The sequence below is a fragment of the Salvia splendens genome, chromosome 15 (assembly GCF_004379255.2).
Source record: "Salvia splendens isolate huo1 chromosome 15, SspV2, whole genome shotgun sequence".
NCBI classification, from domain to species: Eukaryota; Viridiplantae; Streptophyta; class Magnoliopsida; order Lamiales; family Lamiaceae; genus Salvia; species Salvia splendens.
The window spans coordinates 6,928,297-6,941,237 of NC_056046.1; the positions used below are offsets into that span (position 1 = coordinate 6,928,297).

At 36.0% G+C, this 12,941-nt stretch overlaps 3 protein-coding genes across 5 annotated transcripts; 2 read left to right on the forward strand and 1 right to left on the reverse strand.

Moving 5' to 3' along the window:
* The first annotated feature begins 12 nt into the window (after nt 1-12).
* Nucleotides 13-1,974, forward strand: LOC121767619. Of its 3 annotated transcripts, none has more exons than XM_042163940.1 (5): nt 13-201; nt 445-1,062; nt 1,226-1,388; nt 1,471-1,539; nt 1,664-1,974. In XM_042163940.1, exons 2-4 carry the CDS (start codon nt 609-611, stop codon nt 1,523-1,525), a joined length of 672 nt encoding a protein of 223 aa, XP_042019874.1. In that variant the 5' UTR covers nt 13-201; nt 445-608; the 3' UTR covers nt 1,526-1,539; nt 1,664-1,974. The 3 variants fall into 3 exon arrangements, with proteins under 3 accessions (XP_042019874.1, XP_042019873.1, XP_042019875.1); XM_042163941.1 differs by having other exon boundaries at nt 15-692; nt 767-1,062; XM_042163939.1 differs by having other exon boundaries at nt 13-1,062.
* A 7,936-nt stretch (nt 1,975-9,910) lies between these two features.
* LOC121767382 (prostatic spermine-binding protein-like) lies at nt 9,911-11,730 on the forward strand. Its single transcript, XM_042163637.1, has 2 exons — nt 9,911-10,403; nt 11,240-11,730. Exons 1-2 carry the CDS (start codon nt 10,095-10,097, stop codon nt 11,471-11,473), a joined length of 543 nt encoding a protein of 180 aa, XP_042019571.1. The 5' UTR covers nt 9,911-10,094; the 3' UTR covers nt 11,474-11,730.
* Nucleotides 11,731-11,772: 42 nt separating this feature from the next.
* LOC121767381 (desiccation-related protein PCC13-62-like) lies at nt 11,773-12,941 on the reverse strand. Its single transcript, XM_042163636.1, has 3 exons — nt 12,618-12,941; nt 12,323-12,548; nt 11,773-12,254 (listed from the first exon to the last, which is right to left on the reverse strand). The coding sequence occupies exons 1-3, from the start codon at nt 12,917-12,919 to the stop codon at nt 11,856-11,858; spliced, it is 927 nt and encodes a 308-aa protein (XP_042019570.1). The 5' UTR covers nt 12,920-12,941; the 3' UTR covers nt 11,773-11,855.

The window sequence follows — 12,941 nt, forward strand, 5'->3', positions numbered from 1 at the left end:
CATATGCATTTAGCAGCAACTATATTAATGATGCCAGTTGTGGTCATTAGTATCTCAAACAACTTTGCAGCAAATAAAATTTGAATCTTGGTTATAAATTTCCTCTCATGGTCAGCACTAGTTACACAGAGAGGGCATAAAAATTGGATCTTGACAACTATATTTCGTTTTCCGATCAATTTTTTCGACGACATTTTCATGGTTATGCTTCTTTGGATCTGGGTTTTCTTGGTTTATCCAAAAGCTACTTCCCCTTTTTCACTTTTATATTAGCACCCCATCATCATAAGGCATTTGGTTTATGCTGCTTGTTAATGGATTCTTTTTCAACAAAAAAATTAAAAACATTACTTTGTTGTGTGTTCTGTAGCTGGCCTCCTCAATTTTTATGATTCTTTCTTTGCTAATATACCTTTTCTCATTTGCTTGATTTCTGTATTTTAGGGGAAAATTTATGGGCTTAAGTGAAGAGAATTGCTTCTGACACACTGATTTAATAGTAGCATTTTGTGTTGGAAATCCAGAGCCATTTTGAGATTTTTGGGTTAGGAATTCACTGCCAGTCAGTTGTAAAAATTGGGAGGAAAGAGTAGAAAGTGACTGTATCTATGAAAGAAAGGGAAATTGTGATTAATATTGAGAACTGTATAGAAAGTATGAATCAAGAAGGTGGGGTTTCTCCCAATTCAGAGGTGTGTGGTATTCCTATGAATGTAGATGCATTAGCCAATGGTGAAAGCTCATTAAGCCCTTTGAGAAGTGCCAGGGATGGTGGTGGTGTTTCTCCCATTTCGGAGGGGAAAACGAGGAAGGAGAGGCGCTCGAAGATGAGTGCCAAGAAGCCTCCTCGGCCTCCCAGAGGTTTGTCGTTGGATGCTGCTGATCAGAAGCTGATCAAGGAGATCTCCGAGCTTCTTATGATGAAACGTGCTAGGATCGAAAGGATCAAGGCGTTGAAGAAGGCGAAAGCAGCAAAAGGGATGTCTTCATCGGCTTCCTCTGCTGGCAACTTTATAGCTATGCTCTTCACACTTCTGTTCTGCATTGTCATCATTTTCCAGGGTAATATTCTTTGTTCATTAGTTTTTAAGGTCTTGTGATGTTTTATCATTCATTTTTGGTATGTTTATAACATTATCCTTGTTTCTTGATAATCACATTGAAATGAAAAGATACAGCCTTTGATTAAACACAGTTTTGAAGTTTGAACATGGTGTTTGATTAGGGTGCCATCCTTGGGGGAATTTTACGAGGAACAGCTCAGCCGTAGGCGACCCTATTTCACCGATGTCGGATGGAGCGACAGAGGGCAACGTTCTTGCCCTTAAGGAAACACAAAATTTGTCTAGCGGTAGTGTGCATATGTCTTATGAAGTTGGATCCCCAAAGTATGTTCTTGCTCCGTTCCCTTATCTAAGTATTACTCGCGTAGAAACAACACCTTAATCGTTTTCACTATTGCTTTTGCAGTCTACTGGTTCGTGGCTCAGATAATAAGGCCGAAGGTGGAAGAGCCATCCATTGATACGACAGTTTCTGGTAAACATCGTGACACTGCACGTACGATCAAAGTTAATCGCGTCTTGCATATTAGTAGTTAATCTTTTGTAGTTCGATGTTTACTTGTTATGCTCTTAATGATAAGTTTTTGTAATTGATTTAGGGCATTGATCGCGTCCAGTCCAACATTGAGATTATACGATGCTAGGTGTGCGCGAGCACATCAGGGTACATAATGCAGTGTGCGCGCTGCTTTACGTGTAGCTAGGTAATATTACCTGGCTAACATCAAGGGAAGGCCAGGGTTGTGTGTTGAGGGATTTTGTCTGATTTCTGGGATAACTGCTTCTGGCATTAAGGAATTCCATGTGCTTAGATCCAGGAAATAAGCTATGTACATTTATGTATGTCTTATACTTTAATTACTGTAATTTGTTACTACTAATAAGATTTCAGCAGTGTTGACTTGCTTTATTTATGATGTCTGACTACTTAGCTTAAGCATATAATTAAAGGCGCATGGGTTGAGAGCTAAATTTAATTTTGAAGATGATGATGTTGGTGTTGCAAATTTGAACACAAATTTAAACGTGTCTCTACAAAAAAATAAAAATTGCACGTGATTATAAATGCTACAACTGCTCCTATAATGAATTACAAATTGAGACCTACTTAAGCGGCCCAAAACCACTCAAAACACGAAACTTGGGCCCCCAATTTGCAGCTACTGATTTCTAGTAAAAAAAAGAGGAGTTTTGCCAAATAATAGCTACTATAATTTATGTAATGAATATATAACAAATTTATTAATATATACAAATTAGGTTTTGTTATACGTAAATATATAAGAACCTATTAAATTAAATATACATTTTACAAGAGTCTATAGAGATAAAACGTTAAAGTACATAAATTTAAGAATGTGCTTTGCCTGAAATAACCACACAGTTTTAAATGTAGGCAATTACTAGGCATGATGATGAAATCATTAGTGGTTGTGTTTTCCGAAATGCATAATATACTCCAGATATAGAAATGTTAGTTGGGCTTGTAGACATGGGCCAAAAACAATTTTAATTCGTCACCTATGATATATATATGGATCACTAGTTTAGTTCACTTTACAATACATAAGAAAAAAAAATATAAAAAACACAAATTTTAAAGTAGGAGTACTAATTAGTTCTCCTTGTAACATAGTAGTAGTAAGTTACTAAATTTCTCTAAATGAATCATATATATCCATAGAGAAAAACGGCCGCACGTGACCAATATTTTGGGTCCATACATAAAACGCCATCACTTGATTCTACAATCCCCAAAAGATAGAAAACAAATACAAATTCAGGAGAAACAATAAAAAATCTTATACCAATACATCTAATTAAATCGATCAACAAACACATAAAAATTCACTTATTTATTCATTTAAGTTTATAGCTTAGGAGAGGAATTCCTAATCCCCACCCCAATTTTGCACATACACATACATCACTAAAAAGGCAAACATAATATGAATACATCAAAGCAAATTCCTAGTAATACCCCTGGCCACGTCAGCGATATACTTGTTCTCCGCCGTAAACGGCGAGGGCGTGGGAATCTTCCCGAACGCCGTCTCGCACATGACGGCCACGTTCTTGGTATCCGCCATGGCGTTCTCGGCGAACTTGGGGTTCCCCCACGTGGTCTGCTCGGCCACGGGAATGTTGCCGACCATGACCGCGTTGTAGTAGCTCCGGCACTTGGTGAGCGCCGGCTGCATGACCTCGTCCCCGGATTTCTGGAGCTTCTCGATCTCGACGATGATGGCCTCCGTCTTGCGCTTGATCTCGGCCACGGTGATGAGGGCGAGGTCCTGCAGCTGGGCGGAGACGCAGTTTGGGGTCGGCGCGGATGACCTTGATGCAGAGGTCGTAGTCCGGGGTGTTGGTGCATGTCGTCTCGATCAGCTGCTCGTCCTTTCGCCGCCCGCGCGCGTCCGAGGTTTGGATCAGCATCGCGCCGGCGAGGACCGCCACCGCTTAGGATATTGTTAATTTCATTTTTTTTGTTGAGTTTGGATTTTTTGGAGCATTGATTGGTGAAGAAAAGGTGGCGCACTACGGATTCTTATATAGTATCCCGAGTAGTACTGTCTTATGATTCGAAGGGATTATTTTTGTTTGACACGGAATTTAAGAAAATAAATATTTTTCATAACTTCATTTGGTCACTCTCAAAATGTTCATAGAATTTTAGAAAAAGTTATTAGATGAATAAAGTAGAAAAAAAATAGTTGAATATTTTAATAAGGAGAGATGTGATAATTTTTGATTGACACATAATTTAAGAAAATAAATATTTTTCATAACTTCATTTGGTCGCTCTCAAAATGTTCATAGAATTTTAGAAAAAGTTATTAGGTGAATAAAGTAGAGAAAAAAAAAATAGTTGAACATTTTAATAAGGAGAGATGAGATAGAGATTTATTTGTAAATATAGAAATCGAACATCTTGAGTGAGATAAATTAAAAAGGAAATATGGATATCTTAAGTGAAACGGAGGGAGTAAAATTTTGTGTACTACTATTGTTTTGTGAATTATTGTGAATTATGTGAAAAAAGAATAAGTATAAGAAAGAAAAAAATGTAAATAATGTTCTATTTTAAGAAATGTATTATTAGTGAAATAATTCAAAAAAGAAAATACTGTGTCTTTTTTTCATAAAGCAAATGAGATAAGTATTTATTAAGTTAAATAAAAGAAAATAATGTAAAATAGAATAAAATAAAAAGATAAAAGATAAAATAAAATAAGGGAGAATAAATAAATTAATATTTTTTGTTAAAAGTAAAAATTATTTACTTATAGTGGGATAGTAAAAAAGGAAATCAATTATTTGACGGTGGAAGTAGGATTTTAAATCTCTTAGATAGCACTACTTTTTAATTTCCGTTCGTACTCCTTTCGTTCACAAATAAGAGTCACATTTTCTTTCGGCACAGATTTAAGAAATGTTGAAAAAAGTGGGTGAAAAAAGGTGAATGAAATGTAAAGCTTATTGCCATTTATAGTCACATGAACTAGGACTTCTATTTGTGGATGGATCAAAATGAAAAAGCACGACTCTTAGAGCATCTGTAACCCTTGGGGCCGGGCCGCAAATTGCGAGTCCCGGCCCGTCCCATGCATTACACGGAAGGGCGGCACGGCTCAGGCCCGTCCCGGTGACGCGTGACCGGCCTGGGGAGCGTCCCGAGTCCCGGCCCGGGACGGGGTTGCACGGAGACGGGCGGCAAGTCCCGCGTCCCGGCCCAGCGTTGCACGGTGACGGGCCGGGCCGCAACCAATTTTTTTTTTTATTTATATTTTAAATTCGAAATTTTTATATTTTAAATTCGAAATTTTTGTCAACTACGTTGTCACCGAGCCGCCCGTGCAGGGCCTTCCTCCCAACATCCACAATGTCATGGCCCGTTCAGCTGCGATGCGCCAAGAGGAACAACACACTCGCCTCCAAGCCGATCTAATCGAAGAAATTTGGACTCGCAACAACGTTTTCCAGCATTGACGTTATGTTTTCATGTATTTTATTTTCAGTTTGAAAATTTATATGTTGTAATTTTGCAGTATTCGATGAAATTAAATTTTCCGTGTTATAAATTTACAGCGTTTTTTATTTTACTTTCAAAATAGGTTGGAGTTGTGAATAGTGTCATTTATTAGTTGCGGCCCGGGCCGCAACCTGCAGGGTTACAGCAGTTGGGGCCTGGGCCGCAACTGTAGAGGAATGATGACGTGGAGGGGACTTGGGGCCGGAAATGGGGACGGGGTTACTGATGCCCTTATTCACGGACGGAGGAAATATCTTTTTGTCACGGCATTTAATAATAGATAGAGTAAATATGTCAGATTTTTTTAAAATTTCGTAGATTTTGTTCGATTACAATACTCTTGTATTTGAAGTGTTATTGTTTCTTATTTAATTTTTGGGAGGTCATATTTATCTCATAATAGTATGATTTATTTATTTATTTAAGTGAAATGAAGAAGAGATCAATTGATATTGTTGTTAAATAGAAGTGCGCATACGACTAGACATTAAAAGGATGCCTTTTTCGCCCTTCATCATTTAAAGGCTACTCAAATAATTGAGCATTTGATTGATTGATTATTATCGCGAAGGCAATAATATTAGTACAGCACTATTTTATATTTGGATGTGAGTGTCATATTCGTCACACTCGTTGAAAACTCATCCCACGTTGACAACAAAGTAAATATAAAAGACAATACTAGTATATATGAAACAAAAAAAAAAAACTGTAGTATATAAGTATCTTTTAATTCCAATTATCTCATACATAGTAATTCAAAAATAAAGTTGCACCTCAAACGAGTTAAAATAAGGGAACTCAATGCCTTAACTAATTAAAAATGGAAAAATATCGCTTATGATGGAATTATAAATAATAATCCATTAGAATTTGATCATGGTGTGATTAATTTGATTCCAACTCATATTGTAGTAGTTGTTGATTTAATGTAAAGTGTAAACTAGTCCAAACATTTATTTAGTTTTTATTACAATTATATGACTTCTTTTAAACTATAGAAATTGGAAAAAAAAAATATCTACATGTCTATATGAAAAGGTTGCTTTCTTCATGATTACCATTTCAGAACAATTTGATAGTTCGAAAATAAATATGAACATTAAAAAGGAGTACCAGTTTAACGTGCGGTGTTATTCAATCTATGAATTTAGTGACATACATTGATTATATATGTGTGGTAGAAAATGATGAGGATTAGCAAATTAGATAATTTTTGTTACATATTCTACCAATTCAAGGCAATTGGATAGGTATTGATATTAACTCCCTATTGATTTTAATTGAATAATATTTAGGTTGCTTTTTTAGGATTACATCTAATTGAGTATCTAATTTTGAAACGTGGATTTTGTGTTAAGCTAATTGTATTTTCGTCACTAAACGTGCTCTTTGAGTACCCTAATATTGATTAGACGTGCAAATATAATAAAATTTGACCTTTTTCATGAAAATTCATACTACAATATAAATTGATAGAGTACAATATTTTGCGATTTATTTAAGTAGACGATCGGTTAATTAGTTTAGTTACATGAAAATTCTCATGTAATTACCTAAAAAATAGCGTATTTAGAGTATGAGGGTGTCATAGTTAGTTATGCATGGGTGTGTAGGTTGAGTCCTATACTATTAAGTTGATATCAAGTCTAAAATTGAAATTCTAAAAATAAAATCACGAGTAAAACAAGCTTAATAATTAGGTAACGAACCACCACACATGCTCATGAGTCAATATCATTAATATTGATATTCATTTTAACTAGTTTAAGCATCCAAACCTTACTAGTGCATGCGTCGGTTCAACTATTTTGCTCTTCTATAAATATCATAAAATAGAAAAATACTTATAAAAGCGGAGAGTAGTTTAGAAAAAGAAATAAATAATGATATAATTTGGGCTCCTAACAGAGGAATGGGTATGTAGAGATGCCCACGGTTCCAGAACTGACGGTTATGGTTCGAAAATGCCGGTTTCGGTTTTAAAAATTGTCGAATCGGACCGAACCGTGAGGGTGTTCAGAGTTTCGGTTCAGAACCGCTCGTTTTCCGGTAGTTTTTTTTATCGTTTATTACAATTTTGAACTGCTGGTTTTGGGCGGTTTTTTGCGGTTCCGACACGGTTTCACAGTTTTCTAGCGGTTTTTTGCGTTCCGGTCTGGAATAGCCCGGAACCGATGATTTCAACATGATTTTCCAAAATTTTGGAACATGAACCGAATCACGGTTCCACAAGTGACGATTTCATTTTCATTTAAATCTCGTGGTTCTGGTTCGAAACCATAACCGCTGATTACGATTTCGCATTGATCGCTCTAACCGTAAGCATTGGGCATTTCTAATGGGTCGTAGAGTCGTATAATTTGAGGTTTGAGTGGAAAATGACTAAAAAAGTGAGTTGTGCAATGAAATCACATATATCAAAAAAATAATTTCCCTAATTTTAAATAAATGTTAAAGTTTGCGTGCAAAATAATACTTAGAAAAAAATAACATATTAACACGTGGCTATATTTTTGTGTCACCATATAGTTGATTGAATCAACTTTAAACGGAAAGATAGGATATGAATGGAAGTCCCGATAAACTTGTTACTGTTGAGCATAATGCGACTATATGGCACCTATCACGTTGCTACTTTTCAATTTTTATTTTTATTTTTATTTTTGTTTTTGTTTTTGTTTGGAAGTAACTTATGAAGCCAATGGAATACATAATTGAGATATTTGATTGATCAATTGAATTATCTGCATAATCGAGTAGTGTAATTTTATATTGTCATGAGTGTTAGTAACTTAGTATTGTTGGGTCATCTTCTAAAGCTTATAACACCCTAATCCAAAACTAAGACTAAATCTACATCCTTAGATTTTGAAATAAATAAATGAGATTAAAGCTCACAAATTTCAATAAATAGCAGACAAAATATGATAATATCGTCATTATGTTATCATATGATAATTTTCGTGGGTGTTTTTTTATATCAACATAGTATATTACAAATATTAACAATATGACATGAGAATATCAACACAAGTACAATAAAATATCAACACAGTTTTATTGATATTTTACCTACATTATATTGAGATTTTGCCTACACTATATTGAGATTTTTTTTATTTGTTGATAAAATCAACAGGTACAAAAATTGAAATATAATCTATCAAATTTCATAACCCGAATATCGTCGGAACACATGCAATTGAGATCTCGTTAGAATCCTTATAAAATTATCTTTAATTAGATATATTTTTTGTGAAAAAATAATTTAAATCGAGAGAGTTACGTAAATTTGAAGTTTTGAGATGATTTTAATGAGAGAGAATTGACATTAATACGCTTTAAATTTATTTCATAATTTTTTTAATTTAAAATATAATCCATGTGCCATTATTTCAATCGCTATATCTCTTAATTTAATGACAAAATTTAGTATTAATTTGTGATTGTAATTAGCAATTCATCAATCCCCTGTCCATCAAAGCTTAAATATATGAAATCCCTCACCTTAGTTATGAATCTTATCTTAGTTCATTAATCATACTGTTTCTTGTAGAATTTGTTAAAATAAAAGCTACTACAAAATTTAGTCATAATTTTTTAAAACAATTAATTATATTTTTAATTTTTTTACTCAGATTAAGAGGAAATCATGTATAAGATGACAACATAGAAAATAATTTCTCTATTTAAGTACGTCGTTTAATATATATAGTCGGTTAGAGGAGTGATCAATTGCTAACTAATTAACAATCACAACCAAATATTAGTCATTAGATTAGGAGATCTAGTGATTGAAATAATGCTATGGGATTATATTTTAAATTAAAAAAATTATTAAATTAACTTAAAAGGTATTAATGTCAATTCTCTCTCATCAAAATCATCTTACAACTTTAAATTTACGTAACTCTCTCGATTTAAATTATTTTTTCGCAAAAAATATATCAAATTAAAGATAATTTTATAAGGATTCCAACGGGATCTCAATTGCATATGTTTCGACGATGTCCGGTGATGAAATTTGATAAATTATATTTTAATTTTCATACATGTTGATAAGCAGCTTTTATCAACAAATACAAAAAAAATCTCTATATAGTGTATGCAAAATCTCAATATAATATAGGTAAAATATCAATAAAACTGTGTTGATATTTTCTTGTATTTGTGTTGATATTCTCATGTCATATTGTTGATATTTCTAATACATTATGTTGATATAAAAAACACTCACGAAAATTATCATATGATAACATAATTGCGATATTATCCTTTTGTTGATATTTTGTCTACTATTTATTGAAATTTGTGAGCTTTAATATCATCCACTCATTTTAAAATCTAAGGGTATAGATTTAATCTTAGTTTTGGATTATGGTGTTATAAGCATTAGAAGATTACCCTAGTCGGTCATTATATAACTTTTATGCATGTATACGCCACGTAAAAAAATTCAAACAACTACAAAGGTAAATATTTTTTTATATGAATTATAACATTTAACGTTATAAGATTAACCAAAGATTAATCAATTTTGATAGGGGTATCAATTATTTACCTTCCTACAAAAATCATAAATAGTAGAGGACTACTATTTCTGAATTATTTACTTGAGATATGTAAAGGCCCAAACTTTTATCGTTACATTTTGTTGGGCCATATAATCTCTTATTGAGCCCAATTAGGCTTACCCTAGATACCATCACGTGCGAGTCACATGACAAAGAGAAGGGGAATATAGCGCGCCGCGCTTGTAAAAAACCACAAGAAGAACCGTTCGGCCTATTTCCCACCGTCGATAGCTATCCACGTCAGCGATCCATGTGCTTGTTCTAGAATAGACGGTCCAGATCAATCATCCTCCCCCAACCCCATCACCCCTGTGAGCAAGCCTCTTTCCCCTGTTTCGCCTCTTTCTTCCCACTCTTTTTTTCTTCGTAATTTTTTTTCAAAAAAAAAAAAGAAAAATCAATTAGCTTCTTCTGAAAAGTATGGCGGTTTTCGAAGAGGAGAAGGTCTTTGAGGAGGAAGTCGATGGCGAGGAAGACGTCGACGAGGACGAAGAAGATGGGGAGGAGGAGGGTGACGATGATGATGAGGAAGTGTTGAACAGCAGCGGCGGCGGCGGCAGGTCTGCGGCGGCGCCTATTGACGTAGACGATGATGATGATGAAGACGGAGAAGGTGAAGACGACGAAGGCGACGACGACGACGACGACGATGACGATGACGATGACGATGACGACGACGATGACGAGGATGACGATGATGAAGAAGAAGTCGAAGGAGATGAAGAAGAGGTAAATTAATTATTTTGTCGTTTCTGAGTAGCAATATGTTTATTGTTGATATGTTTGGCGAAACGAACTAGATCTGTGATTTTTGACTGATTTTCTCCTATCTAGTGCCCTTTGAACTGATATTTGTTAGAATTTGAACTTTTTTTAGTTTTTTCTCTGGTCATGTGGTTTTCCTTTAATATTTTTTGATTTAAAGCATATCTGGACCACTATATCTGGTATTCTATCTCTTGCAGCACAATTATACATTCCGTTACTGATTTGTGGATTAAGGCTTGGTAGATCTGTCGATTAAGGCTTGGTAGTTTAATATACTTGTTTTTGGAGAACATAGTTGGATTATAGCACAATTTTTATGCAGTTGCTGATTTGTGGATTAAGGTTTGGTAATTGAATATACTTGTTTTTTAAAAACATAGTTGGATCTGCTTCATGATTGCGGAAATATTCTGGAGGAATTAAGATAAGCATTATAGATCCCTAGTAGTAGATCTAGATCTCCTGCATATCTCCATCATCATAGAGGGACTATTAGTGGAAAACTCCAAAAAAGTTCAACCAAGAGGGATCAAATTAGCTACTGAGTAATTATATATTTTGCTTCACCTTCTTTGAATTGTTGTGTATGGCCAACTCAGTGGACCTATGCATTGATCTTGTTTGTGTGTGTTTGGGGCTAATTTAATTTGCTTTCCCGGTGACGGTATATCTTGATCTGTTTTGATTTGTACTAGTATAGTAGTATATGTTTGTTGGTGATAAAACAACTAGTGTAATCACCTGTTGTTGGTCTTGTTCTTGTTACAAGACTTTTAACAAGTTTTTGTTGGTGATAGGGTGATCTGGGCACGGAATATCTTGTGAGACCAGTTGGTCGTGCTGAGGATGAGGAAGATGCAAGTGACTTCGAGCCCCAAGAGAATGGGGAGGAAGATTTTGACGAGGAAGAAGATGATGAGGATGATGAGGGAAAAGCAGAGGTGCAACCCAAGCGAAAACGCTCAGGCAAGGATGATCCTGATGATAGCGATGATGGGGGAGAGGATGATGAGAGGCCATCCAAGCGGTAGTGGTGCAGCCTCCTCAAATTTCCATCAGTCTACACAACACATAGCTGTAGTTGGTTCGATCATATCTCGGTCATTTCTGTATTATGTTGGCAACACATCTTAGGATTTTTATAAGCTGTTTCGAGACAGTTTGAAAACTTTACTGGTTAGCTTTATGTGAGCTATACTAGTACTATTAGCTAGAGTAGTTTCTTCTTGCACCTCTTGAAGTTTTAATTGGATATTCACTAATTATCGAATGGTTCCTATTTATGTAATTCTTCCCAATTTACTCAAGCATTCATATATCACTGAATACGTATACGAACTTGGAAACCAGATCAAGTATTTATTGGTATTGGTTTTAGACAATTATCGATACAGGTGGATGTAAAATAAGGTTCTAAACTTGATTGAACTCAATGTGATGGTGGTGCAAGTATGATTTGGCTATGTTGCCAGAAGCCCCTTTGGGATAGAATCCGCCCGGGTGCGTCTCCTTTCCACTTGCATAAACGATTCTTAGTATTTCTTCAGGTGTCCGGTCATAAGCTAATGAGTTTTTGTCACCTGCCAGCACGTTGCCAGCAATTCTGCCCTCGGCTCCTTCTGCAGGTTTGACAATTAGGCCTTCATCTTTGGTACCGTTCTTCCCAAGCTTGTCTCGGAGGTTTGAAATCTTGTCGGTAAGCTCTGCTACTGTGAAATGGTAGGGGTGGACTTTGGAGTTTGCACGCTCGTACAGCAATGCTCTGATGACGGCATCTTGGCCCGACTCCACTCCTAGTAGCCCCGCCACCAGCTGCAAAATCAAATTTCCATCAGATCATAAGCTATAGTAGTATGTTATGAATGAGAGATTGATTGTACCTTTTTGGAAGTGGAGCTTTTGAGTTTGGGATTTGCTCCGACATAGCCGGTGAGTCCAACATAGGGGATGAGATATGATGCAAGAAGATAGTTGATGTCAGAGGCATATGGATCGAATGGTGGCTCTAGAGTTTTCCCCACTGCAGTGTTGATCACTGTTGCGAATGACGCTGCACTTAGGTTTAGAAGCGGCCTCGGGAATCCTGGGACCGTTTCCTGGATCGCCCTGCACAAACCCTGCGTTAAGTTGGTGGAATTCAAACTCGTGATATTTTAGTAGTGCGAAGAAACGAACCTGAGGTGTCCGAATTCTTGGAAAGCGAACTGAGTGATGATGTCTTTGATGAGAGGGCTGAGTTTAGCCTTCTTTACGCCGAGGGGCTTGGGGCCGCCTTTGGTGAGGTTAGGCTCGAAGTGGTCGATGCCGCGGCCGAGGGCGCCCCATGCGAAGAAGTCGGCTTCCAAGTACTCGAGATTGAGGGGGAACTCCAGAAGATCGACGTCGGAATCTGGGAGTCCTTTGCCGGACGAGACGCGGAAGAGGAAGAGGAAGAGGAAGAGGGTGATTAATGCAGTGGTTGGGATGGGGAATGCCATGACGTTGTATAGGTGTGTTGTG

Coding starts and splice junctions, on each gene's coding strand:
- LOC121767381 (XM_042163636.1), bottom strand. CDS start 12,919: ATGGCATTCCCCATCCCAACCACTGCATTAATCACCCTCTTCCTCTTC. Junction 12,549..12,617: donor CAAGAATTCGGACACCTCAG/GTTCGTTTCTTC, acceptor GGGTTTGTGCAG/GGCGATCCAGGAAACGGTCC. Junction 12,255..12,322: donor AAAGCTCCACTTCCAAAAAG/GTACAATCAATC, acceptor TTGATTTTGCAG/CTGGTGGCGGGGCTACTAGG.
- LOC121767619 (XM_042163939.1), top strand. CDS start 609: ATGAAAGAAAGGGAAATTGTGATTAATATTGAGAACTGTATAGAAAGT. Junction 1,063..1,225: donor CATTGTCATCATTTTCCAGG/GTAATATTCTTT, acceptor GTGTTTGATTAG/GGTGCCATCCTTGGGGGAAT. Junction 1,389..1,470: donor TATGAAGTTGGATCCCCAAA/GTATGTTCTTGC, acceptor TTGCTTTTGCAG/TCTACTGGTTCGTGGCTCAG.
- LOC121767382 (XM_042163637.1), top strand. CDS start 10,095: ATGGCGGTTTTCGAAGAGGAGAAGGTCTTTGAGGAGGAAGTCGATGGC. Junction 10,404..11,239: donor TCGAAGGAGATGAAGAAGAG/GTAAATTAATTA, acceptor TGTTGGTGATAG/GGTGATCTGGGCACGGAATA.